Raw genomic sequence first — 19,539 nt, forward strand, 5'->3', positions numbered from 1 at the left:
CGTCCAAAATGCACACGCACGCCCATTATACGTGGAAATGTCTTTTTCCAGGCCCCCCCCAACCCCGAGCCGCTCTTGTCCCTCTGCAGAAAACAAAGGCTGTGCTGCTCTGCCAATTCCCACCTCCCTCCCGAAAAAACCCACCACTTTTTTTTTTTAATGCAAAGTTGGAGAAAGTAACATGGAAAGCAATCCTGAGTCGAACCGTACCTGCTTGTCTGTTGCTCTGTTCTGACCCACCCCACCCCCCACCCCAAATTTAACTCAGCCACCCCCCACCCCATCAGTTTGCAATGCTTCCAGCTCATAAGTCTGGAATTTGGGGGGGGGGGTGTCTGTGTTGGGATGGGGGGAAAGTCCCTCTCTAGCAAAAAAAAAACACCTCCTTTGTGAATACCTTTATGGGGAAGTTGGTTTCTTTGGGGAGAGAATGGAGGCGATGATTGATGTCAGGGTGTTTTGAGCTGGGCTGGGGTTGCTTTTCCTTGCTTAGGCAGGGTTGCTGATGGGGGGGGGGGACGGCGCAGGATGTCTCTGGGCCCCTCCCCGCCTCCTCCAACCGCCTTGCATTCCCACATTATCCGGCCTGTCCTTCAAGTCTACCTTATATGGGCAAAGGCTGCTTTTTGCTCTCCCGCCCTCCCTCCTTCCGCCTCTTTTCCGGTTGGCCGTTCCAGGTGCCAATTCTTATTCTTTCAGTCACCGCCAGAGTAAAGGGGGGGACGCAGCCTGTTTCCCGCACTGCCCCCCCTCACTTAACCTCGCTCTGTTTTCCCGAAATAAAGGTCTTGTTTGCCCTCTGAACCTAAAAGGAGCAGTCTAGTCCAGCCTCCTTTTCTCGCAGAGGCCAAATACCCCATAGAACCTAGGAACGCAGATAGACTGCCCCTGGAGCTGGAGGCTCCATTAGAAGAGCTGGGCTGCTGGATCAGGACAGGGTCAGCATCCTGTTCTCCTAGGGGCCAGGGAAAACCCGCAAGCAGCTCTTGAGGTTTCCAGCAACTGGGATTCAAAAGCCTCACTGCCTACCTCTGGCATATTTTGGTTCGGACAGCCGGCGTTGAGCTGAGCCACCAGAGGTTATATCCCCCCCCCCCGAAATTTTATTGATTTTCACAATATTATAAAAAAACAAACAAACACACAAGACAAACAAACAAAGCAAACATAGATCATAGCCTTATTGAAAATTACAGTTATTAACTTTGTTAAGTGACTTCTTCGCTTCCCCTTGGTTGAATTTCATTGCATGTCCTTTTAACGGTTTTCCCAATCCCAAATTTTTTGAAATTTAACTTAAACTTTAACATCCTTAAATCTTCACCTTCTAGAATTAATTATTACTTCATCACTTAACATAAATAAAATCCTAAGCCCATTAAGTATCTGCAAGCTATTTCCAGTTAACTTAACTTAAATTTAACTAAACAATCATAAAATTTCTTCCTGATACTCCTCCTCCTGGTTGCGGACTCTTCCGGTCAGGTCGGCTAGCTCCGAAAAATCCATCATCTTCATCTGCCATTCTTCTATTGTTGGCAATTCTTGGGTTTTCCACTTTTTAGCTAACAAAATACGCGTAGCAGTTGTGGCATACAAAAATAATTTAACATCTTTCTTGGGCAATTCAAAACGTGTTATTCCAAGAAGAAAGGCCTCTGGTTTCTTTGTATATGTATATTTCAACATTTTTTTTCAATTCATTATAAATCTTTTCCCAGAAGTCTTTCACCTTGGGACAGGATCCACCAGAGGTTAGCGCTGCTTTGGGGGGCGGCCTTGGCATGGGGGTTTGTGCCCAGGTTGCAGCGCTCTCACTTGGCCCCCGCTGGCCTGGCATTTGCAGTTCCTAGGCCATTTCTCTGGGTAGAACACCTGGTTGGCATGTAGAAGGCCCCAGTTTCCATCTGGCAGGATCTCCAAGGGTTGGGAGTGTCCTTCACCTGTAATCCTGGAGAGCTGCCGGTCAGAGCAGACAACGCTGACCTGAACAGCGTATCAGGCAGCATCCTAAATCTTATACGCCCAGACCCTGCTGGGCAGCTGTATTGGAGTGCAGAAGGCCTGGTTGCAGCCTCACCCCCCACTGGGCATCACACTTATCTTATGAAATGCTGGGCTTATCTTAATAAGACCCTGCACCCACCCCTGTTTGGCCTGGAGGGGGTCTGTAAGAAGAGGCTAAGGTGTCTCTTACGTAGAGGGGAAACTGAGGCAGAAGGAAGCAAGGGAACTACTTGAGTTGACTTGTAAATTGCAGGACCCAGGAGTCGTTTTTGCAGGTCTTCCTCTTCCTCTCGCCACCCCCCCCCCCATGAGGTTATGAAAGGGAAGGTGGTTTATTTATGCTGTAATTTTTGTGTCTTGGGATACTTGGCCGAGCAAGTTCCACATTTCACAAAACCTTCCTCTCGCGGCAAATGTTCCTCCATTTGTGAGCTAGAGAGAGAGAGACCTTTGGTCTGGGGCCTGCAGCCTGACCCCAGAATGCAAACAAACATTTTGCAAAGGGGGAAATGCGACGGCTGGGGAGAGAGAGGACGGGATAGAGAGAAAATGTCGCAGCGGTTTCAACAGCGACATCCGATTAGATGCGTCTCAAACTGTTCTGGGTATTGCTGTGCCACGGTTTCCCAAGCCGTTTCTGAGAAACATTGGCCGTTGCAAAAATGTGTGTGTGTGTGTGTCTGTGAATTGGATTTTATTTATATTTTTGGCATTTATATTGCACCCTTTTCTGCAAGGGGCTCAGGGTGGGGTACCTGGTTCTCCTCCCCCTCCTCATTTAATCCCTGCACCAACCCTGCGAGGTAGGTTAGGCTGAGGGTTGCAGTGTCTGAACCCGCAAGCAGCATGCCTGAGTGAGGATTCGGACCCTGGTCTCTCTGAGGTCCTAGTCTGATGCACTCTAACCACTACACTGCACTGCCTCGACTTCAGACCTGCCTGGAATTTTTGATGGTGCACTGCTACCTTCCAACGGCTGGCAGAGCCCTTGCTTGGCATGCAGAAGGTCCCAGATTCAATCCCTGAATGCGTCTCCTGGAGCTGCCAGTCAGTGTAGGCCGTGCTGAGCTAGGTCTGAGTTGGTAGCGTCCTGTTTAAAACAGCCGTTTGCTAAACTCCATGAGGACTGGCACCTTACTTAGACGGAGGTTGAGCACTTGCAGGCAGGAAACCCCTGGCATTCCCTGGTAATGCCCGCTGTCTGAATCTTGGGAAGCCCCTGCCAGCCAGTGCATGCAGCACTGACCTAGGCTGACCAAGTCACCTCCAGCTTCCTCTGCACCTAGATATATGCCCATCTCGAACGACGCACCCATCCACCTGCTCCGCGGCGCCCCCGGGTGGCATTGCAGGGACGCAGTTTCTGCCTTGCCGGTGCAGGCTCTGGCTGGCAGCAGTTGCAGAGCCACACCTCGGGTCTTCTCCGGACTTGCGCAACCCTCCTCCGGGCGGTTTGGATCTTTGCCTTCTCTCTTAAAAGCGAGGTAGTCTCGGAAGCGTACCTTGCGTCACTGCGGCCGTGGTGAGATTGTGAAGGGACCTGTGGCTTGCGAGAGCCGGACGTGAGCTGGGGACGCATGATGGGCTGAGGTTGTTGCTCAATACAACCTGTGAGGGGTGAGGATGAGGTGGATTGGGCCCCTCTCCACCCCCCGTCGCTCTCGGCTTGAAACCAGAAGGACCTTGCCTGCCTGTTCCTCATTTATTACTGATTTATCCCACCTTTTTCTCTAAGGAGCTCCAGTGCAAAGCTCTCCCGCTGCTCCCTGTTTCATCTTCACAACAACACTGCGAGGTAGGGCTTAGGCTGAGAGGCAGTGGCTGCCCCCAAGGTCACCCAGGGGAGGATTTGAACCCGGGTGTCTCCAAAGAAGGTTGCAGCCCCGTATAGGACGGCTGCATGTGTCCTTCATTGCAGAGAGTCACTTTCCCTTCCAACTCTGATTAATAATAATAATAATTTATTATGTATACCCCACCCATCTGCCTGGGTTTACCCAGCCACTTCCCTAAACAGGGCTGCCTTCAGATGTCTTTTAAAAGTTTGGTAGTTTTTTCTCTCTTTGACATCTGGTGGGAGGGCATTCCACAGGGCGGGTGCCACCACCGAGAAGGCCCTAAAAAAACTCCTAAAAAAGGGAAAGGTATGCCTGATTGTTAAGTTCAGTCGCGAACGACTCTGGGGTTGTGGTGCTCATCTCACTTTACTGGCCAAGGGAGCTGGCATTTGTCCGCAGTTTTTCTGGGTCATATGGCCAGCATGACTAAGCCGCTTCTGGCGAACCAGAGCAGCGCACGGAAACGTCGTTTACCTTCCTGCCGGAGTGGTACCTATTTATCTACTTGCACTTTAACGTGCTTTCGAACTGCTAGGTTGGCAGGAACAGGGACCGAGCAACGGGAGCTCACCCCGTTGCGGGGATTCGAACCGCCGACCATCTGATCGGCAAGTCCTAGGCTCTGTGGTTTAACCCACAGCGCCACTCGTGTCAAACTCCTAGTCCTCATTTAATCCCCACAACAGCCCTGATAGGTAGCTTAAGCTGAGAGGCAGTGGCTGCCCCTCAACGTCAGCTGGTGAGCTTCATGGCCAAGTGGAGGATTCGAACCCTGAGCTCCCAGGTCCTAGCCTAACACTCTAACCATTGCACCACACTGCCTCGGTGTGGGCAGGCATTGCCCTCCCTCCGCCCAGCTGAGCACATCCTTGATCTGCTAAGAAACCTGCCTAGGACCCTCATAGCTATGGGACCACCTCTCCTGGTCTGCCCCGCGGAGGACCTTAAGGTCCATAAATAGCAACACCCTAGAGGCCCCAGGACCCAAGGAAGTCAGGTTAGCCTCAACCAGAACCAGGGCCTTCTCAGTGATGGCTCCTGCCTGGTGGAACGCTCCGTCTCATGAGACCAGGGCCCGGCAGGATCTGATTTCTTTCCGCAGGACCTGCAAGACAGAGTTGTTCCGCCTGGCCTTTGGCTTGGAATCAACTTGATCCCCTTCCACTCTTTCCTTTTTTCCTTTCTCCTTCTGTGTTGCAACTCCTATTTGGGGACTTCCCTGGCTTTTTTCCTGGCCCACGTAGGACCAGTCTGGATAGTTGGCCTTGGTGAAGACTTGGCATTTTCATCCCCCAAAAGGTTTTGAGTTCCTGCTGAAATGAGGCTACATTTTAATCTTGTTTTTAAGTTGTATTTTAATCAATTGTTTTTATTCCTGGCGTTAGCCGCCCTGAGCCCGGTCTTGGCTGGGGAGGGCGGGGTATAAATTATTATTATTATTATTATTATTATTATTATTATTATTATTATTATTATTATTATTATTTTATTATGCACACACTCTGTTTCCTAAGCTGCACTCCTGCCTGTCTTCCTTGCCATGTTTGCATTGCAGCTCCACCTCCCCAGCCCTGCTTAGGTCTAAAGTACTTGTTGCAAAGTCTCCTCTGAGTTCGCCTTCCAAGAAAGGACCTCCTTCAGTTTCCTTGAGCCGATTTGTTCTGGTCTTCTCCAGTTGTACACTGCCTGTTTTCTCCCTGCCTCTCGCCCGCTCCCCATTCCTGCTCCCGCAGAGTCGGGGCTGTGCCACAACTCGCCTGCAGCCCAGAGGCAGGAATCGTGGCCCAGGCCTGGTGCTGCCTGTTTGGATTAAGGGAGCGGCTGCTGTTTCCGCTTCACCCTTTGGTGCCTGGAGGGAAGCTGAGCAGCGGGGGAACCCGGTGTTCGTGTGCGCAAGGGCTTCTGTGTTTCGCAGTGTGGACGGCAGGAACCTGAAAGGCCATAGTAATAATAATAATAATAATTGTTGCTGCGTTCCAAAGGGAGGATCCCAAGATCCAGGGTTTCCCAAACTCGGGTCTCCAGCTCCTATTGGACTACAACTCCCATCACCCCTAGTTAGCAGGACCAGTGGTCAGGGATGATGGGGATTGTACAGTGAGGGGGGAAACATATTTGATCTCCTGCTAAATTGGCCCGTTTGCCCTCTGACAAAGAAATGACCAGTCCATTAATTTTAATGGTAGGTTTATTGTAGCTGTGAGAGACAGAATAACAACAGTAAAACCCCCAGAAACCCAGAGAACAAAAATCAGAGATTGGTGTGCATTGTTGTTGTTTGTTGTTTAGTCGTTTAGTCGTGTCCGACTTTGTGACCCCCTGGACCAGAACACGCCAGGCACTCCTGTCTTCCACTGCCTTCCGCAGTTTGGTCAAACTCATGCTGGTAGCTTCGAGAACACTGTCCCACCATCTCGTCCTCTGTCGTCCCCTTCTCCTTGCGCCCTCCATCTTTCCCAGCATCAGGGTCTTTTCCAGGGAGTCTTCTCTTCTCATGAGGTGGCCAAAGTCTTGGAGCCTCAGCTTCAGGATCTGTCCTTCCAGTGAGCACTCAGGGCTGATTTCCTTCAGAATGGAGAGGTTGGATCTTCTTGCAGTCCATGGGACTCTCCAGAGTCTCCTCCAGCACCAGAATTCAAAAGCATCAATTCTTCGGCAATCAACCGTCTTTATGGTCCAGTTCTCACTTCCATACATCACTACTGGGAAAACCATACAATAATAATAAATTTTATTTATACCCCACCCTCCCCAGCCAAGACCGGGCTCAGGGCGGCTAACAACCAATAATAAAAGCAATTTGATTGAAATACAACTTTAAAAAGAAGATTAAAATACAACATTAAAACATTAGGATGCAGCCTCTTCACAGGAGGAGAAAGGAGAAAAGAAAGAGGGGGAGGGAATCAAATTGATTCTAAGCCAAAAGCCAGGTGGAACAACTCTGTCTTACAGGCCCTGGTCTCATGAGACAGAGCGTTCCACCAGGCTGGAGCCATCACTGAGAAGGCCCTGGCTCTGGTTGAGGCTAATCTGACTTCCTTAGAGCCCGGGACCTCTAAGGTGTTGCTATTTATGCACCTTTAGGTCCTCCGCGGGGCATACCGGGAGAGGCAGTCCCGTAGGTACCAGGGTCCTAGGCCGTGAAGGGCTTCAAAGGTCAAAACCAGCACCTTAAATCTGAGTGAGTAAGAGCGGGGGCTCGACCAGACTGCTTTGGGGTGCCCAGACTCAAAGGGCGAAAAATCTCCCCTCTCTCGCTAGATGAGAGGGCTATCGATTGATGCTGGCTGTGCACACTCTGTGGCAGCAAGGCTGCGGCAGGAGACGGCGAGTTGCTCTTGCGCTCAGATCCTGCTTGTGGATTTTCGTGTACATCTGCTTGGTTGTGAGAAGAGGAGACCAGGCCATTATTGGCCTGATCCGGCACTCAGGCTCTTTTTGGCACGTGCATGTATGCGTGCGCACACACAAATGGTGTGGTTTTAAGGTTGTTTCTATGTCCCAGACCTTTGCCAACCTTTCTCCCCCCCCCCCTCGTTGCATTCTATCAGCTCCTTCTATGCCCCCCCTCCTTGCGCATGAAGACCCCAGACAGTAAAAGATACACATGCGCGAGCGTGCGTGCGCGCGCGCACACACACACACACACAGAGCCCTTGCCAGCCTGGCTGCTTTTCCTGTTCTGCCAGTTGCCACAATTCTCTGAGCACCCTTGCGCTAAGAGAGGAAGCTGGCGGAGAAGAACTCACCTGACAGCTTTGTGTGCATAGGGGGGGGGGGGTATGATTCTGTGCACAGAAGAGACGGCCGTGGAAATCGGCTGGGGCGCATGGTGGTCTGCCTGCCCAGGCCCCTCGAGTCCCATGCAGAACTTGCCACCGGCTTCCTATAGAGTTACTTCTCTTTCCCACCTGCCTGCCCAAGGTTCTAGTCCTCAGCATGGAAACATTCCGCAAGGATGCCCCTCCATTTTCCAAGCACAACCCCTTTCTTTCCTCCTCCCCCCATGGTGGACTGGCAGCCCTGTACTACTTAAGCGGATTAAATTGCAAACACCTTTCTTCTTTTTTGATTTGCATAATTCAGCCCAGCCTTGGAATTTGGGCTTCCTGGTTGCAGATAAGCTCGTATTTTGCATCTGCTTACTTGTATGTTAAACACCTCCCCATGTGGCTCGCTCTCATACATTTTAATGTTGATTTAGCGGTGCCTTAGGACAGCTAGGGACGTGGGTGGCGCTGGGGGTTAAACCACAGAGCCTAGGACTTGCCAATCAGAAGGTCGGCGGTTCGAATCCCTGCAACGGGGTGAGCTCCCATTGCCCGGTCCCTGCTCCTGCCCACCTAGCAGTTCAAAAGCACCTCAAAGTGCAAGTAGATAAATAGGTACCACTCCGGCGGGAAGGTAAACGGCGTTTCCGTGCGCTGCTCTGGTTTGCCAGAAGCGGCTTAGTCATGCTGCCCACATGACCCGGAATCTGTACGCCAGCTCCCTCGGCCAATAAAGCGAGATGAGCGCCGCAACCCCAGAGTCGGCCACGACTGGACCTAATGGTCAGGGGTCCCTTTACCTTTACCTAGGACAGCTAACCCTTTCTGCAAGACTTTAACTCTGCAAAGTATATTTTGTGAGCCGCTGCATTTCCTCTGAGCAGTGGCCATTTTACAGAGTGGGGAACTGAGGCAGAGAGAGACAGACAGACTTCTCCATAGCCAGGCATCGTAACCTGTGCAGAGATGGAGTGTGTGTGCACATGGGAATATTTCAGGTCATACGGATCCAGTTCTCTATCCATTGAGGCTTCATGTTTGCACACGCTATTCCCCCCCCCCACGGCCCCCGGAGTCTCTGGAAGATCAGGAGGGTTCAGCAGCCTAGTGTGGAGCGTCTGCTTGGGCAGCATTTCTGCGCATGGTGGTTTCGACAAGCCTTTTTCAGCTTCCTCTTGCAGAAACCCCCGGGTTAAGCGATAGCTGCACGGTTGCCACACAGAGGTCAGGAGCTGTTGAGGCTTGCGACAGGAGGTGGGGGGGCGGCAGGGTGACTCCATTCCCCTGAGCCGCATGTGGGTTTTCCCCAGAAGATATTTCTGCACCCATTCCGCTGCGCGAAGTTCAACTGGTGGGAAGTATCATTAAGGATAAAGCAATCAAGGCTATGGAGGCAGTGAGAGATTTGACTTTCTTGGGCTCCATGATCACTGCAGATGGTGACAGCAGCCACGAAATTAAAAGACGCCTGCTTCTTGGGAGGAAAGCAATGACAAACCTAGACAGCATCTTAAAAAGCAGAGACATCACCTTGCCAACAAAGGTCCGTATAGTTCAAGCTCTGGTTTTCCCAGTAGTGATGTATGGAAGTGAGAGGTGGACCATAAAGAAGGCTGATCGCCGAAGAATGGATGCTGTTGAATTCTGGTGCTGGAGGAGACTCTTGAGAGTCCCATGGACTGCAAGAAGATCAAACCTCTCCATTCTGAAGGAAATCAGCCCTGAGTGCTCACTGGAAGGACAGATCCTGAAGCTGAGGCTCCAAGACTTTGGCCACCTCCTGAGAAGAGAAGACTCTCTGGAAAAGACCCTGATGTTGGGAAAGATGGAGGGCACAAGGAGAAGGGGACGACAGAGGATGAGATGGTGGGACAGTGTTCTCGAAGCTACCAGCATGAGTTTGACCAAACTGCGGGAGGCAGTGGAAGACAGGAGTGCCTGGCGTGCTCTGGTCCAGGGGGTCACGAAGAGTCGGACACCACTAAACGACTAAACAACAACAACAAAATCAAGGCTGTAGAAGAACAAGCCTTGCTCAAGCAGAGGCAGCATGGCTTCTGGAAGGACAAGTCCTGTCTCCCAAAGCTGTCAGAGTTCTTTGAGTTTAAACAAGCATATTCTGGAAGAAGCCTTTTTAAAAAGTCCCATATGCTCAGAGACGTTGCGCCTGTTCATTGGGGGAGACAGGAAGCCCAGAGTACTTGTTCTTTAGATGTCCCTTTTATGAAGAGGCACGAGTGAGACCATTGATCCCCTTCTGGTGAGGCTCGCTGACAAAAATTTCTGTTAGGCAAAGATCATAAGATGACCCGGATGGTCACCAGATTCTGTGTACAGATCTGTAGGCGCACACCATCGCTCAACTCAAACTAGTTTGTTAAGAAAATCCCCAAACTTTGTTCCATGGGTGACCGTGGGTCATCTGTCTGCGGTAGCTTATCTTAAAGTTTAAAGCGTCTATATGCTTATCGCATTTATAAATTTTAAATTTATTGTTGCACATTGTTTTAAATGTTTGTTTTCCTTCTGTTTTTCCCCCCAAAATTTTTTATTGATTTTCCACAAAAATTTTAAACACACAAACAAACAAACAAAAATCCTAACTTTATTAAAACTAATCTTTTTAACATTGTTAAGTGACTTCCTCGTATCCCCGTTTGAATTTCAGTGTGTATCATTTTAACAGTTTTCCAAAACCAGTATTCTTATTAAATTCACTTAATCACTTAGCATCTTTCTTTCTTTCCAATTTAGCATTAAACATATTAATTCATCACATTACATATTTCAATCCTAAGGCTATCTGGTATTTGCAAGCTTTTCCATTTAATTTAACTTGACATATTTAACTAAATAGTCTTTAAATTTCGACCATTCTTCCTGGTACTCCTCCTCCTTCTGGCCACGGACTCTTCAGTCAGGTCAGCTAGCTCCGAAAAATCCATCATCTAGTTTGTTTTCCTTCTGGGATTGTACCCCCAAGTGTGTTTTATAAGCTGGTCTCTGACCATAATAATTTATTTATTTTTAAACACACAAGCATATAGGCAGAAGTGATTTAGGGTGCTTGAACTCTCAAATAGGTTCTTGACAAAATGCCTCGCTGACGATTCCTGAGTTCTGTTGTGCATCAGGAACCAGTTAAGTAGCAGGAAGCAATAAATGGACACTTCTCCAACTGGGGAGAAGTCGAAAGTGGAAATTTTTTCTCTCTAACCCCCCCCCCCCCGCAAAGGTCAGAATTGGGTTCTGCTCTTTTTAACCCCTTCATAAACCATCTAGAGTTAGGAGTGAGCTGGCCAAGTTTGCTGATTATACTAAAATGGTTCGGGGTCGTTAGAACAAAAAGAGATTGTGAGCAGTTCCGAAAGGACCTCTCCAAATGTAAGCGAATGGGTGGTAAGGCGGCAATTGCAATTCGTTGTAAACCAGTGTAAAATGAGGCATATCAGGCAAAAAAAACCCTCTATAAATTTCACACCTACACTCATAGGGTCTGAACTGGCAGGGACTGACCAGGAATGAGACCTTGGGGTCATAGTAGAGACAAAGACGTCAAATAATAATACAGTGGTACCTCAGGTTACATACGCTTCAGGTTACAGACTCTACTAACCCAGAAATAGTGCTTCAGGTTAAGAACTTGGCTTCAGGATGAGAACAGAAATTGTGCTCTGGCGGCGCAGCAGCAGCAGGAGGCCTCCTTAGCTAAAGTGTTCAGGTTAAGAACAGTTTCAGGTTAAGAACGTACCTCCGGAACGAATTAAGTACTTAACCTGAGGTACCACTGTAATAATAATAATTAATAATAATTTATTTATACCCCGCCCATCTGGCTGGGCTTCCCCAGCCATTCTGGGCGGCTTCCAACCAAATATTAAAATACAGTAATACATCAAACATTAAAAGCTTCCCTAAACAGGGCTGCCTTCAGATGTCTTCTAAAAGTCTGGTAGTTGTGTTTCTCTTTGACAGCTGGTGGGAGGGCGTTCCACAGGGCGCCACCACCGAGAAGGCCCTCTGCCTGGTTCCCTGTAACCTCACTTCTCGCTCTGATGGAACTGCCAGAAGGCCCTCGGAGCTGGACTTCAGTGTCCAGCAGAACGATGGGCGTGGAGACGCTCCTTCAGGTATACTGGACTGAGGCCATTGAGGGCTTTCAAGGTCGGCACCAACACTTTGAATTGTGCTCAGAAACGTACTGGGAGCCAATGTAGGTCTTTCAAGACCGGTGTTATGTGGTCCTGGCGGTCGTTCCCAGTCACCAGTCTAGCTGCCGCATTCTGGATTAGTTGTAGTTGTAGGTCACCTTAAAAGGTAGCCCCACATAGAGCGCATTGCAGTACTCCAAGCGGGAGATAACCAGATAATTGGATAATTTGGAAATGGGTTCAAAATAAAACTGCTCATAGAATGTCGTCGTACAAATCTGTGATCCGGCCGCATTTGGGAGACTGTGTGTTGTTCTGGTTGCCTTAATTCAGAAAGAGTTTAGAAAAGGTTCAGAAAACAGCATCCGAGATGATCAAGGGGAGGGACTCTCCTACGAATAAAAGGTTGCAGTGTTTGGGACTTCTGAGTTTAGAGGAAAGTTGTGTAAGTGGCAACATGATAGTTTGTAAAATTATTCATGGCATGGAGAAAGCAGCGTCAGAAAAATTTCGTCTCCCTCTCTCACCGCACTGGAACTAACGGGTGCCAAATGTTGGAAGATTTGGGACTGATAAAAGGAAGGACTTCTTCACACGGCACAGAGTTAGCCTGTGGAACTCCCTCCCACATGAGGCAGGGATGGCTTTAAAATCGAGGAGAGGGCTATCGGTGGCTACTAGCCAAAATGGGTGTGTTGTTGCACTCCTGCCCTGCCTGGGGATTTCCCCAAAGGCACCTGGTTTTCACTGAGCTTCAGGCCAGAAGCTGGGTTAAGCCAGGAGTGAGGGATACCTGTGGCTTTTCCAGGTAGCATTGGACTACAACACCCATAATCCCTGGCAGCCAGCTGGGGCAGAGGAGTACGGCTTTCCTCATCCCTCCCAACCTATTTATTTATCACCAGTTTATCCTCCAAGATGCTCAGGGTGAGTTGGCCTCACTCCTTCCCCCCTTTATCCCTCGCAACAACAGCCCTGTGAGGCGGGTTTGGCTGAAAGAGAATGTGATTGGCCCAGCCAGTGAACTTAATTGCAGAATAGGTGGTTTAAACCGTAGGCCGCCTTTCTCAATGTCCCCAAACCTATTTCACAAGTCCCCAAATCTTTTTTTTATATATATAATTTTTATTAATTTTCAAACATAATAGTTATTATCAAATTTCATCAAATTTCACATCTTATACGATCTTTTTGGACTTCCATCAGCACCTCTGGCGACCTTCCATTTTTGTAATTTCTTCCGCATTTCTTAAGTTCATATTGCCTTCAATTATCATCACTGACGTCATCCTTTTCATTCAATAATGCAATATTTCCAAGTATTCCCCTTACAAAACTTCCTGCAAACCTACAAATGTAATCTGGTCATCACAGCTACTTTTCAAATAGTCCGAAAATTTACGCCAATCTTCAGTGAATCTCTGGTCCCGCTGGTTTCGAATTCTTCCCGTTAGTTTGTCTAGTTCTCCACAGTCCATCAATTTCATCCTCCTTCTTTCGTTGGTAATTCTTCCACAAGTCTCCAAATCTTATCCTTGGTCAGGCATTTGCTGGTTCCCATTGCCTCGTTGGGTATATATACGTATTTTGCTGAATCTCGGACATCTTGCCGCTCCAGCCCTGTTGCATCTTGCCTTGAGCAGCCAGCCGTTCAACAGGGGCAGCTGTCCGTGGCAAAGTGAGCTGCACCTGCTGGATTTCTGCCTGGCTCTCGGTGCTGTGAAAGCAGGAGAGCTGGAGGGAGCAGGGGAGGCTGGAGACAAGAGGAAGAAGGCCAGAGGCTCCAGGGGCAAGCACGTGCTTGTGCCCCCCTCCCCACCACTGGCCCCTGAGGACCCATATAAGGCCGGACCTCTGGGGAATCCAGGCAGAAAGGGCTGCGGAAACTCTTTTCCCTGCCAACAGTACATTTCTCCTGCCTGTTGTTTGGGGCTTCTGTGACTTGATGCTTTGCAGATCTTTCCATCCACACCGATGGAGGCCATGTGTCAGGTCTCGCTGTGTTTGTGACAGGCCTCCCAAGGCATGCTTCTGAATTCCATGGAAAAAAAATCACAGCATCTCAGCTGGGGTTGCCAACTTTTTTTCTTGCTCCTGCTCCTCTGCCTTTAACTGCAGCCATGCACATCAATTGCAAGTGGTGTTTTTTTAAGGGGAATTTAAAATTTTCCAGCAAAGCGATGCTTCTTCAATAGACAGGGGAGAGCATCACTTGCGTTTTTTTTGGCATTTTAGGATGCAGAGGAGCAAGACCAGTTTTTTAAATAAAAAAGTGGCAACCTTGATGGCTGTTGGGTCAAAAAGTTGGAGTCCACAAACTGAGAGCAATTTCTTAAGGAATGTGCCCACTCCAGTTAGGGAACCCATTTCTGAGTGATATTAGGCAGTCCTCATCTCTGGTGTCTGTGAAATGGGCCTTAAAAACTCATTTATGCATTTGGGAGGCAGTTTTGTCAGAAAAGCAATACAGAAAGCTTTTAAATAAATAAACGTTGCAGTATAACATTGAAGTCCTCAGACTGTCAACTTCTCTCTTTTAAAACTGAGCACAGAGAAGAATAGGGTTCTGTTCATATTTGCATAATTGGGAATAGCAATTTGCTTAATGTTAGTGGAACAGCTCTTTCCTCTTCCTTGGGTAGTGTTTTTTCAGATGGGAATGGGGGGGGGGGACGTTTCTACCTCTTTTTTACCAGCTACTATGCTAAATTTGACTGTACTGTATTGAAAGAAGTTCGGGGCTGGGATATATTTTGTGTGTGTGTGTTTGTAAATATTTTTTATTTCATTTTACGATGAGTATATATAACAGAACAGTGGGTGTTGAAAATAAAAAGATGAAGAACAAAACTGGAAAATAAGCATGTGGAATGCGTACGCAAGGGTCAAAATAATGAAAATCTAAGTACAGTGGTACTTTGGTTCTCAAACTTCATCCGTTCAGGAAGTTCGTTCCAAAACCAAAACGTTCCAAAACCAAGGTGCGCTTTCCCATAGAAAGCAATGCAAAATGCATTAATCCTTTCCAGACTTTTTAAAACAACCCCCCAAACAGCAACTTAACATGAATTTTACTATCTAACGTGACCATCGATCCATAAAATGAAAGCAATAAACAATGTACTGCAGTTACACAATCAATTAAGCAGCAGCTGAACTGCGTTCCACACAGTCACAAAAACAAAAATGAAAGCTGCAATAATGAAAAATGTGTAGCAAAAACAGATGTCAGCGTAGCACTCAAAACAGAAGCGTAACACTCAAAACAGAGCATGTTCTGCTTCCGAAAAAAGTTCGCAAACCGGAACACTTACTTCCAGGTTTGCAGTGTTTGGGTTCCAAGTTGTTTGAGTACCAAGATGTTTGAGAACCAAGGTGCCACTGTAAAGAATGTTGACGTTATTTGATAGTTTGTGAAATAAATAAGGGAATTATCGAGTCAAGTTCCAGATGTGCCAGCCTGCGATGAGAGTTGTTTTGAAAATGACGATTCTGCTATATATGTAACCAAAGAATGCAGGTCGTCCCTCTTGAAATCTCAAATTATGTGTAATTTTCTCCATTGTATCTCAATTCCGGACTAAGTGCTACCCAGCGCCCAGTGTAAAATTCTGGGCTGTTTTTCCATTGAGCTCCAATTAGCATTTGAGTGACAAAGGAAGTAAAACGTGGTGGATAACAATTAAGGATTTATTGTGTTTTCTGAATGTATTGGAAAATTTATATAGAAAGGTTTATTGTTTTGTGTACATTCAATTGTAAGATAAAACATACGCGATGGGACTTGATGGGTTTTGTAAGATAAAAAAGGGGGAAATACTTATTTTCATTATTTTCATTATTAATTTTTTTCTCTGTGTTTTGTTTGGAATGTTTGGGAGGACATAAGGCAGTAAATAACAAATAAACAAAATATTGATGCATTTATTTCTCAATTATATTTTGTGGTAGTATGGGTGTAATGTTTTTTGTAGCATAAAATCATTCAATAAAAATTATTTTTAAAAAAGAGCTGCAATTAGCTATCCTAGATGCCAAGATCATATAGAAGCCTAGTTCTTTTGATGATGCATCTTACACTGGTACCCTCAAAGCGTGTGTGTGTGTCTGTTGTTCCCTGGCTTAGCCTCACTCTCTCCTTCCTGTTTCCCCCACCTCCCCGAACCCAGTGAGTCCGTCGTCTGCACCACCCGAGCCACTGTGATGCTGTATGATGATGCCAACAAGAAATGGGTGCCTGCAGGCAGCGGGCCGCAGGCCTTCAGCCGCATCCAAATCTACCACAGCCCCGTCAACAACACGTTCAGGGTCGTGGGGAGAAAGATGCAGCCGGACCAACAGGTAAGGACCCCCCCCCCACAGCAAAGACGAGGGAGGGAAGGGGAGATCGGTCCCTCCTGTGATGTTAAAGCAGGCTTCCACAACATCGGTCCTCCTGATGTTTTGAGACTACAATTCCCATCATCCCTGACCACTGGTCCTGCTAGCTAGGGATCATGGGAGTTGTAGGCCAAAAACACCTGAAGGTCTGAGGTTGAGGAAGCCTGTGTTAAGAGCATCTCCAGTGTCGCCATAGCAACCATCCTGGCTCTGGGTACCCAAAGGGGTTCTTTCTCTCTTCCTGGGTACCCAAAGGGGCTCTTTCTCCCTCTCCTGGGGTGCATGGATCTGTGTCCGGGGCTCTCCCCTATTTATTTACGTAATTTCGTCAAATTTATACATGCCCCAAAGCAGTTTACAAAACTGTAAAATTACAGGTTAATACATTTTTTAAAAAATTAAATTCAGCAGTAAACTAAAAATCAGATGGACGCACGTGTCAATGTTCCCAACCTCTCCAGGTACAAATAGATGTTTTTAGCATGTACCGAAAAGGGTGCTGCGAAGTCGCCCGCCTGCTGTCAACAGGCAGGGAGTTCCAATAGTGCCACACTAAAATATCGACTTCCAACCCCCTGCAAAGAGGAGAGGGAGGGGAAGGATTTTGGGGGGAGCTGGCTAGGTCACTTCATTGTTCACATCCCCTTTTGCACTTTGTTAAACCGCTGCATGTTTTCGAGGAGTCCTTGGCCTTCCGACAATTCCCCGCGAATCTGAGTTCGCTGCCGTGCTCATTTTACAGACGGGGCAAACTGAGGCTGCTGTCAACAGGCAGGGAGTTCCAATGGGGCCACACTAAAATATTGACTTCTTACAAACGCAGAATGGAGATCGTGGCTCACACTTTCCCATCCTCTTATTTTGACCCGCTGAATATCTTGCCGTTACAAAATGACAGAAGCGAAGGAGCAGCAGAGCCTCGCTTGGCTCTCAGGTCGCGTCAAAGGGGTCAGGACTTGGCACCGGAAAGGGGTCAGGTTTGGCGCCAGGGGACGGTCCCACAGCAGCCCAGAGGAGATCCTTCTGCCAGTCACTGTCTGCTTCTTATCTGAAGCCCATGGTACCCAGAAGACCAACTGGTGGTTCCTTTGCACCCGTTAACCCGAGTGGCTCGGTCCAGCCTTTTCCAACCAGGGAGTTTTCCGCTATTTTGGACCACAATGCCCATCCGTCCCATCATCAGATTGCTGTGCTGGTTGGCGCTGATGGGTGTTGTAGTCCTTATGAGGCAGCTGGAGGGCACCAAGTTGGCAAAATCCCTCTTGGCTCAGTATTTCCCCCCCCCCCACCCCCTTTCCTCTCCTAAAGGTGGTAATCAACAGCCCGATCGTGAAAGGGCTAAAATACAACCAGGCAACACCCAACTTTCACCAGTGGCGAGATGCCCGCCAAGTCTGGGGGCTCAACTTTGGCACCAAAGAGGACGCTAGCCAGTTTGCTGGTGGGATGATGGCTGCCCTGGAGGCTCTGGATTCAGGTGAGGGGGGATAGAAGAATCGGGGTATCTCGCGGGGGGTGTTGGAAAGGTTTTCCATCTTACGGGGGTTGTTGTTGTTGTTGTTTAGTCGTTTAGTCGTGTCCGACTCTTTGTGACCCCATGGACCAGAGCACGCCAGGCACTCCTGTCTTCCACTGCCTCCCGCAGTTTGGTCAAACTCATGCTGGTAGCTTCGAGAACACTGTCCCACCATCCCGTCCTCTGTCGTCCCCTTCTCCTTGTGCCCTCCATCTTTCCCAGCATCAGGGTCTTTTCCAGGGAGTCTTCTCTTCTCCTGAGGTGGCCAAAGTCTTGGAGCCTCAGCTTCAGGATCTTTCCTTCCAGTGAGCACTCAGGGCTGTTTTCCTTCAGAATGGAGAGGTTTGATCTTCTTGCAGTCCATGGGACTCTCCAGAGTCTCCTCCAGCACCAGAATTCAAAAGCATCCATTCTTCGGCGATCAGCCTTCTTTGTGGTCCAGCTCTCACTTCCATACATCACTACTGGGAAAACCATAGCTTTAACTATACGGACCTTTGTCGGCAAGGTGATATCTCTGCTTTTTAAGATGCTGTCTAGGTTTGTCATTGTCTTGCGGGGATACTCAGCCTTAAACTTGCAAGGGAGAAAGGCGAGACCCGCCCTGATCTGGTCTGCCAAACTGGCTCTAAATCCTGATTTTTTCACACCCCACAGGGAACTCTGCAGCTCCACGGCCCATCCAGAACGGCCCCACAGCGGAAGAAATGGCGGAGCAGCAGAAAAGGTACTTGGTGTGCTCTGCGGAACTCCCTGCTACTGCGTTGTTTTACTGCCCTGAGCAATGCATTGCAGGGCCTCTGCCTACTCCAGTTTAGTACCAAGCTAGGTTCACAAGGGCTGATGGGCGCCAGGTGGGCAGAGGCCAGCCCAGGCTGCGTCCTCGGTGCTTGTGCCCTCAAAAGAGGCACAAGCCTCAATTCCTTTAAGAACATAGAATGGTAGCGCTGGAGGGGAAAGGGTCATTTAGTCCAACCCCCTGCAAAAAGGAGAGGGAGGGGAAGGATTTTGGGGGGAGCAGGCTAGGTCACTTTTAAAGTTTAATAGGTTATTGTATTTTAATATTCTGTTGGAAGCCGGCCAGAGTGGCGGGGTAATAATAATAATAATAATAATAATAATAATAATAACTTCATCATCGTTCACATCTCCTTTTGCACTTTGTTAAACCACTGCATGTTTTCAAGGAGTCCTTGCCTTTCCGACAAATCCCCGCAAATCTGAGGTTTCTGCCGTGCCCATTTTACAGACGGAGCAAACTGAGGCTGTGAAGCAGCTGACCCCTGAGGGCCACCCGATTGAGTCCGTTGGCTGAGGTGGACACTGTAACCGAGCCCCTCTTCCCCAAATCCAGTGGGTCTCCCTGCCGCCAGCTTTTCCTTCCCTCGGCCCCCAGTGCGAATCGCGCCTCCTTTTTTGCTCCGATTCATTTTCGGCCAGAATGTAAAGCGCATGCAGAAACCTCAGTCCCCAACGGTAGCCTCTCCTGGGGGAGACCCCTGGGAGAGACCCTTGCCTCTGCAACCCTGGAGAGCAGCTGCCGGCCCGTGCAGGCAATACTGGGGGTCTGATCCGGTACACAGGTCATCAGACAATTGCTGCTAATTCCCCCAGCCCTCCTTCATGCCTCCCTGCGTAGCAGAGGGCGTTCCCAGCTTAGCTGCTAATCGGCTTGAGGGGTCATCGGGTCACCCGGCCGCCCCACTCGCCGCCTCCATTCCGGCCGCCTGTTCCCAGCGTGCGCGGAGCACCTCGTTCCTGGGGGGCCGCCCCCCACCTGCCCCAGCTCCTGGCCATGTGTGGCTTTGCAGTGTCCGGGATTTTGCCCGAGCCTCCGCAGAAGTGAGTGGCAGCAATTGGGGGGGGCTGAAAAC

At 48.8% G+C, this 19,539-nt stretch overlaps 1 protein-coding gene across 8 annotated transcripts in view; it reads left to right on the forward strand.

The window, feature by feature from the left end:
* The window catches only part of VASP (vasodilator stimulated phosphoprotein), a 42,861-nt gene that overhangs the window by 13,841 nt on the left and 9,481 nt on the right, over positions 1–19,539 (forward strand). For 6 of the 8 annotated variants that reach the window (XM_081922217.1, XM_081922211.1, XM_081922214.1 and 3 more), the window contains 3 exons: positions 15,939–16,110; positions 17,458–17,626; positions 18,323–18,392. In XM_081922217.1, the coding sequence (XP_081778343.1) occupies positions 15,939–16,110; positions 17,458–17,626; positions 18,323–18,392 (411 nt within the window). Of the gene's footprint in view, positions 1–15,938; positions 16,111–17,457; positions 17,627–18,322; positions 18,400–19,539 lie in introns of all 8 variants that reach the window. The other 2 variants (XM_081922212.1, XM_081922218.1) reach the window with 1 other exon arrangement.

Source organism: Podarcis melisellensis, assembly GCF_964234715.1.
Source record: "Podarcis melisellensis genome assembly, chromosome: 8".
NCBI lineage: Eukaryota > Metazoa > Chordata > Lepidosauria > Squamata > Lacertidae > Podarcis > Podarcis melisellensis.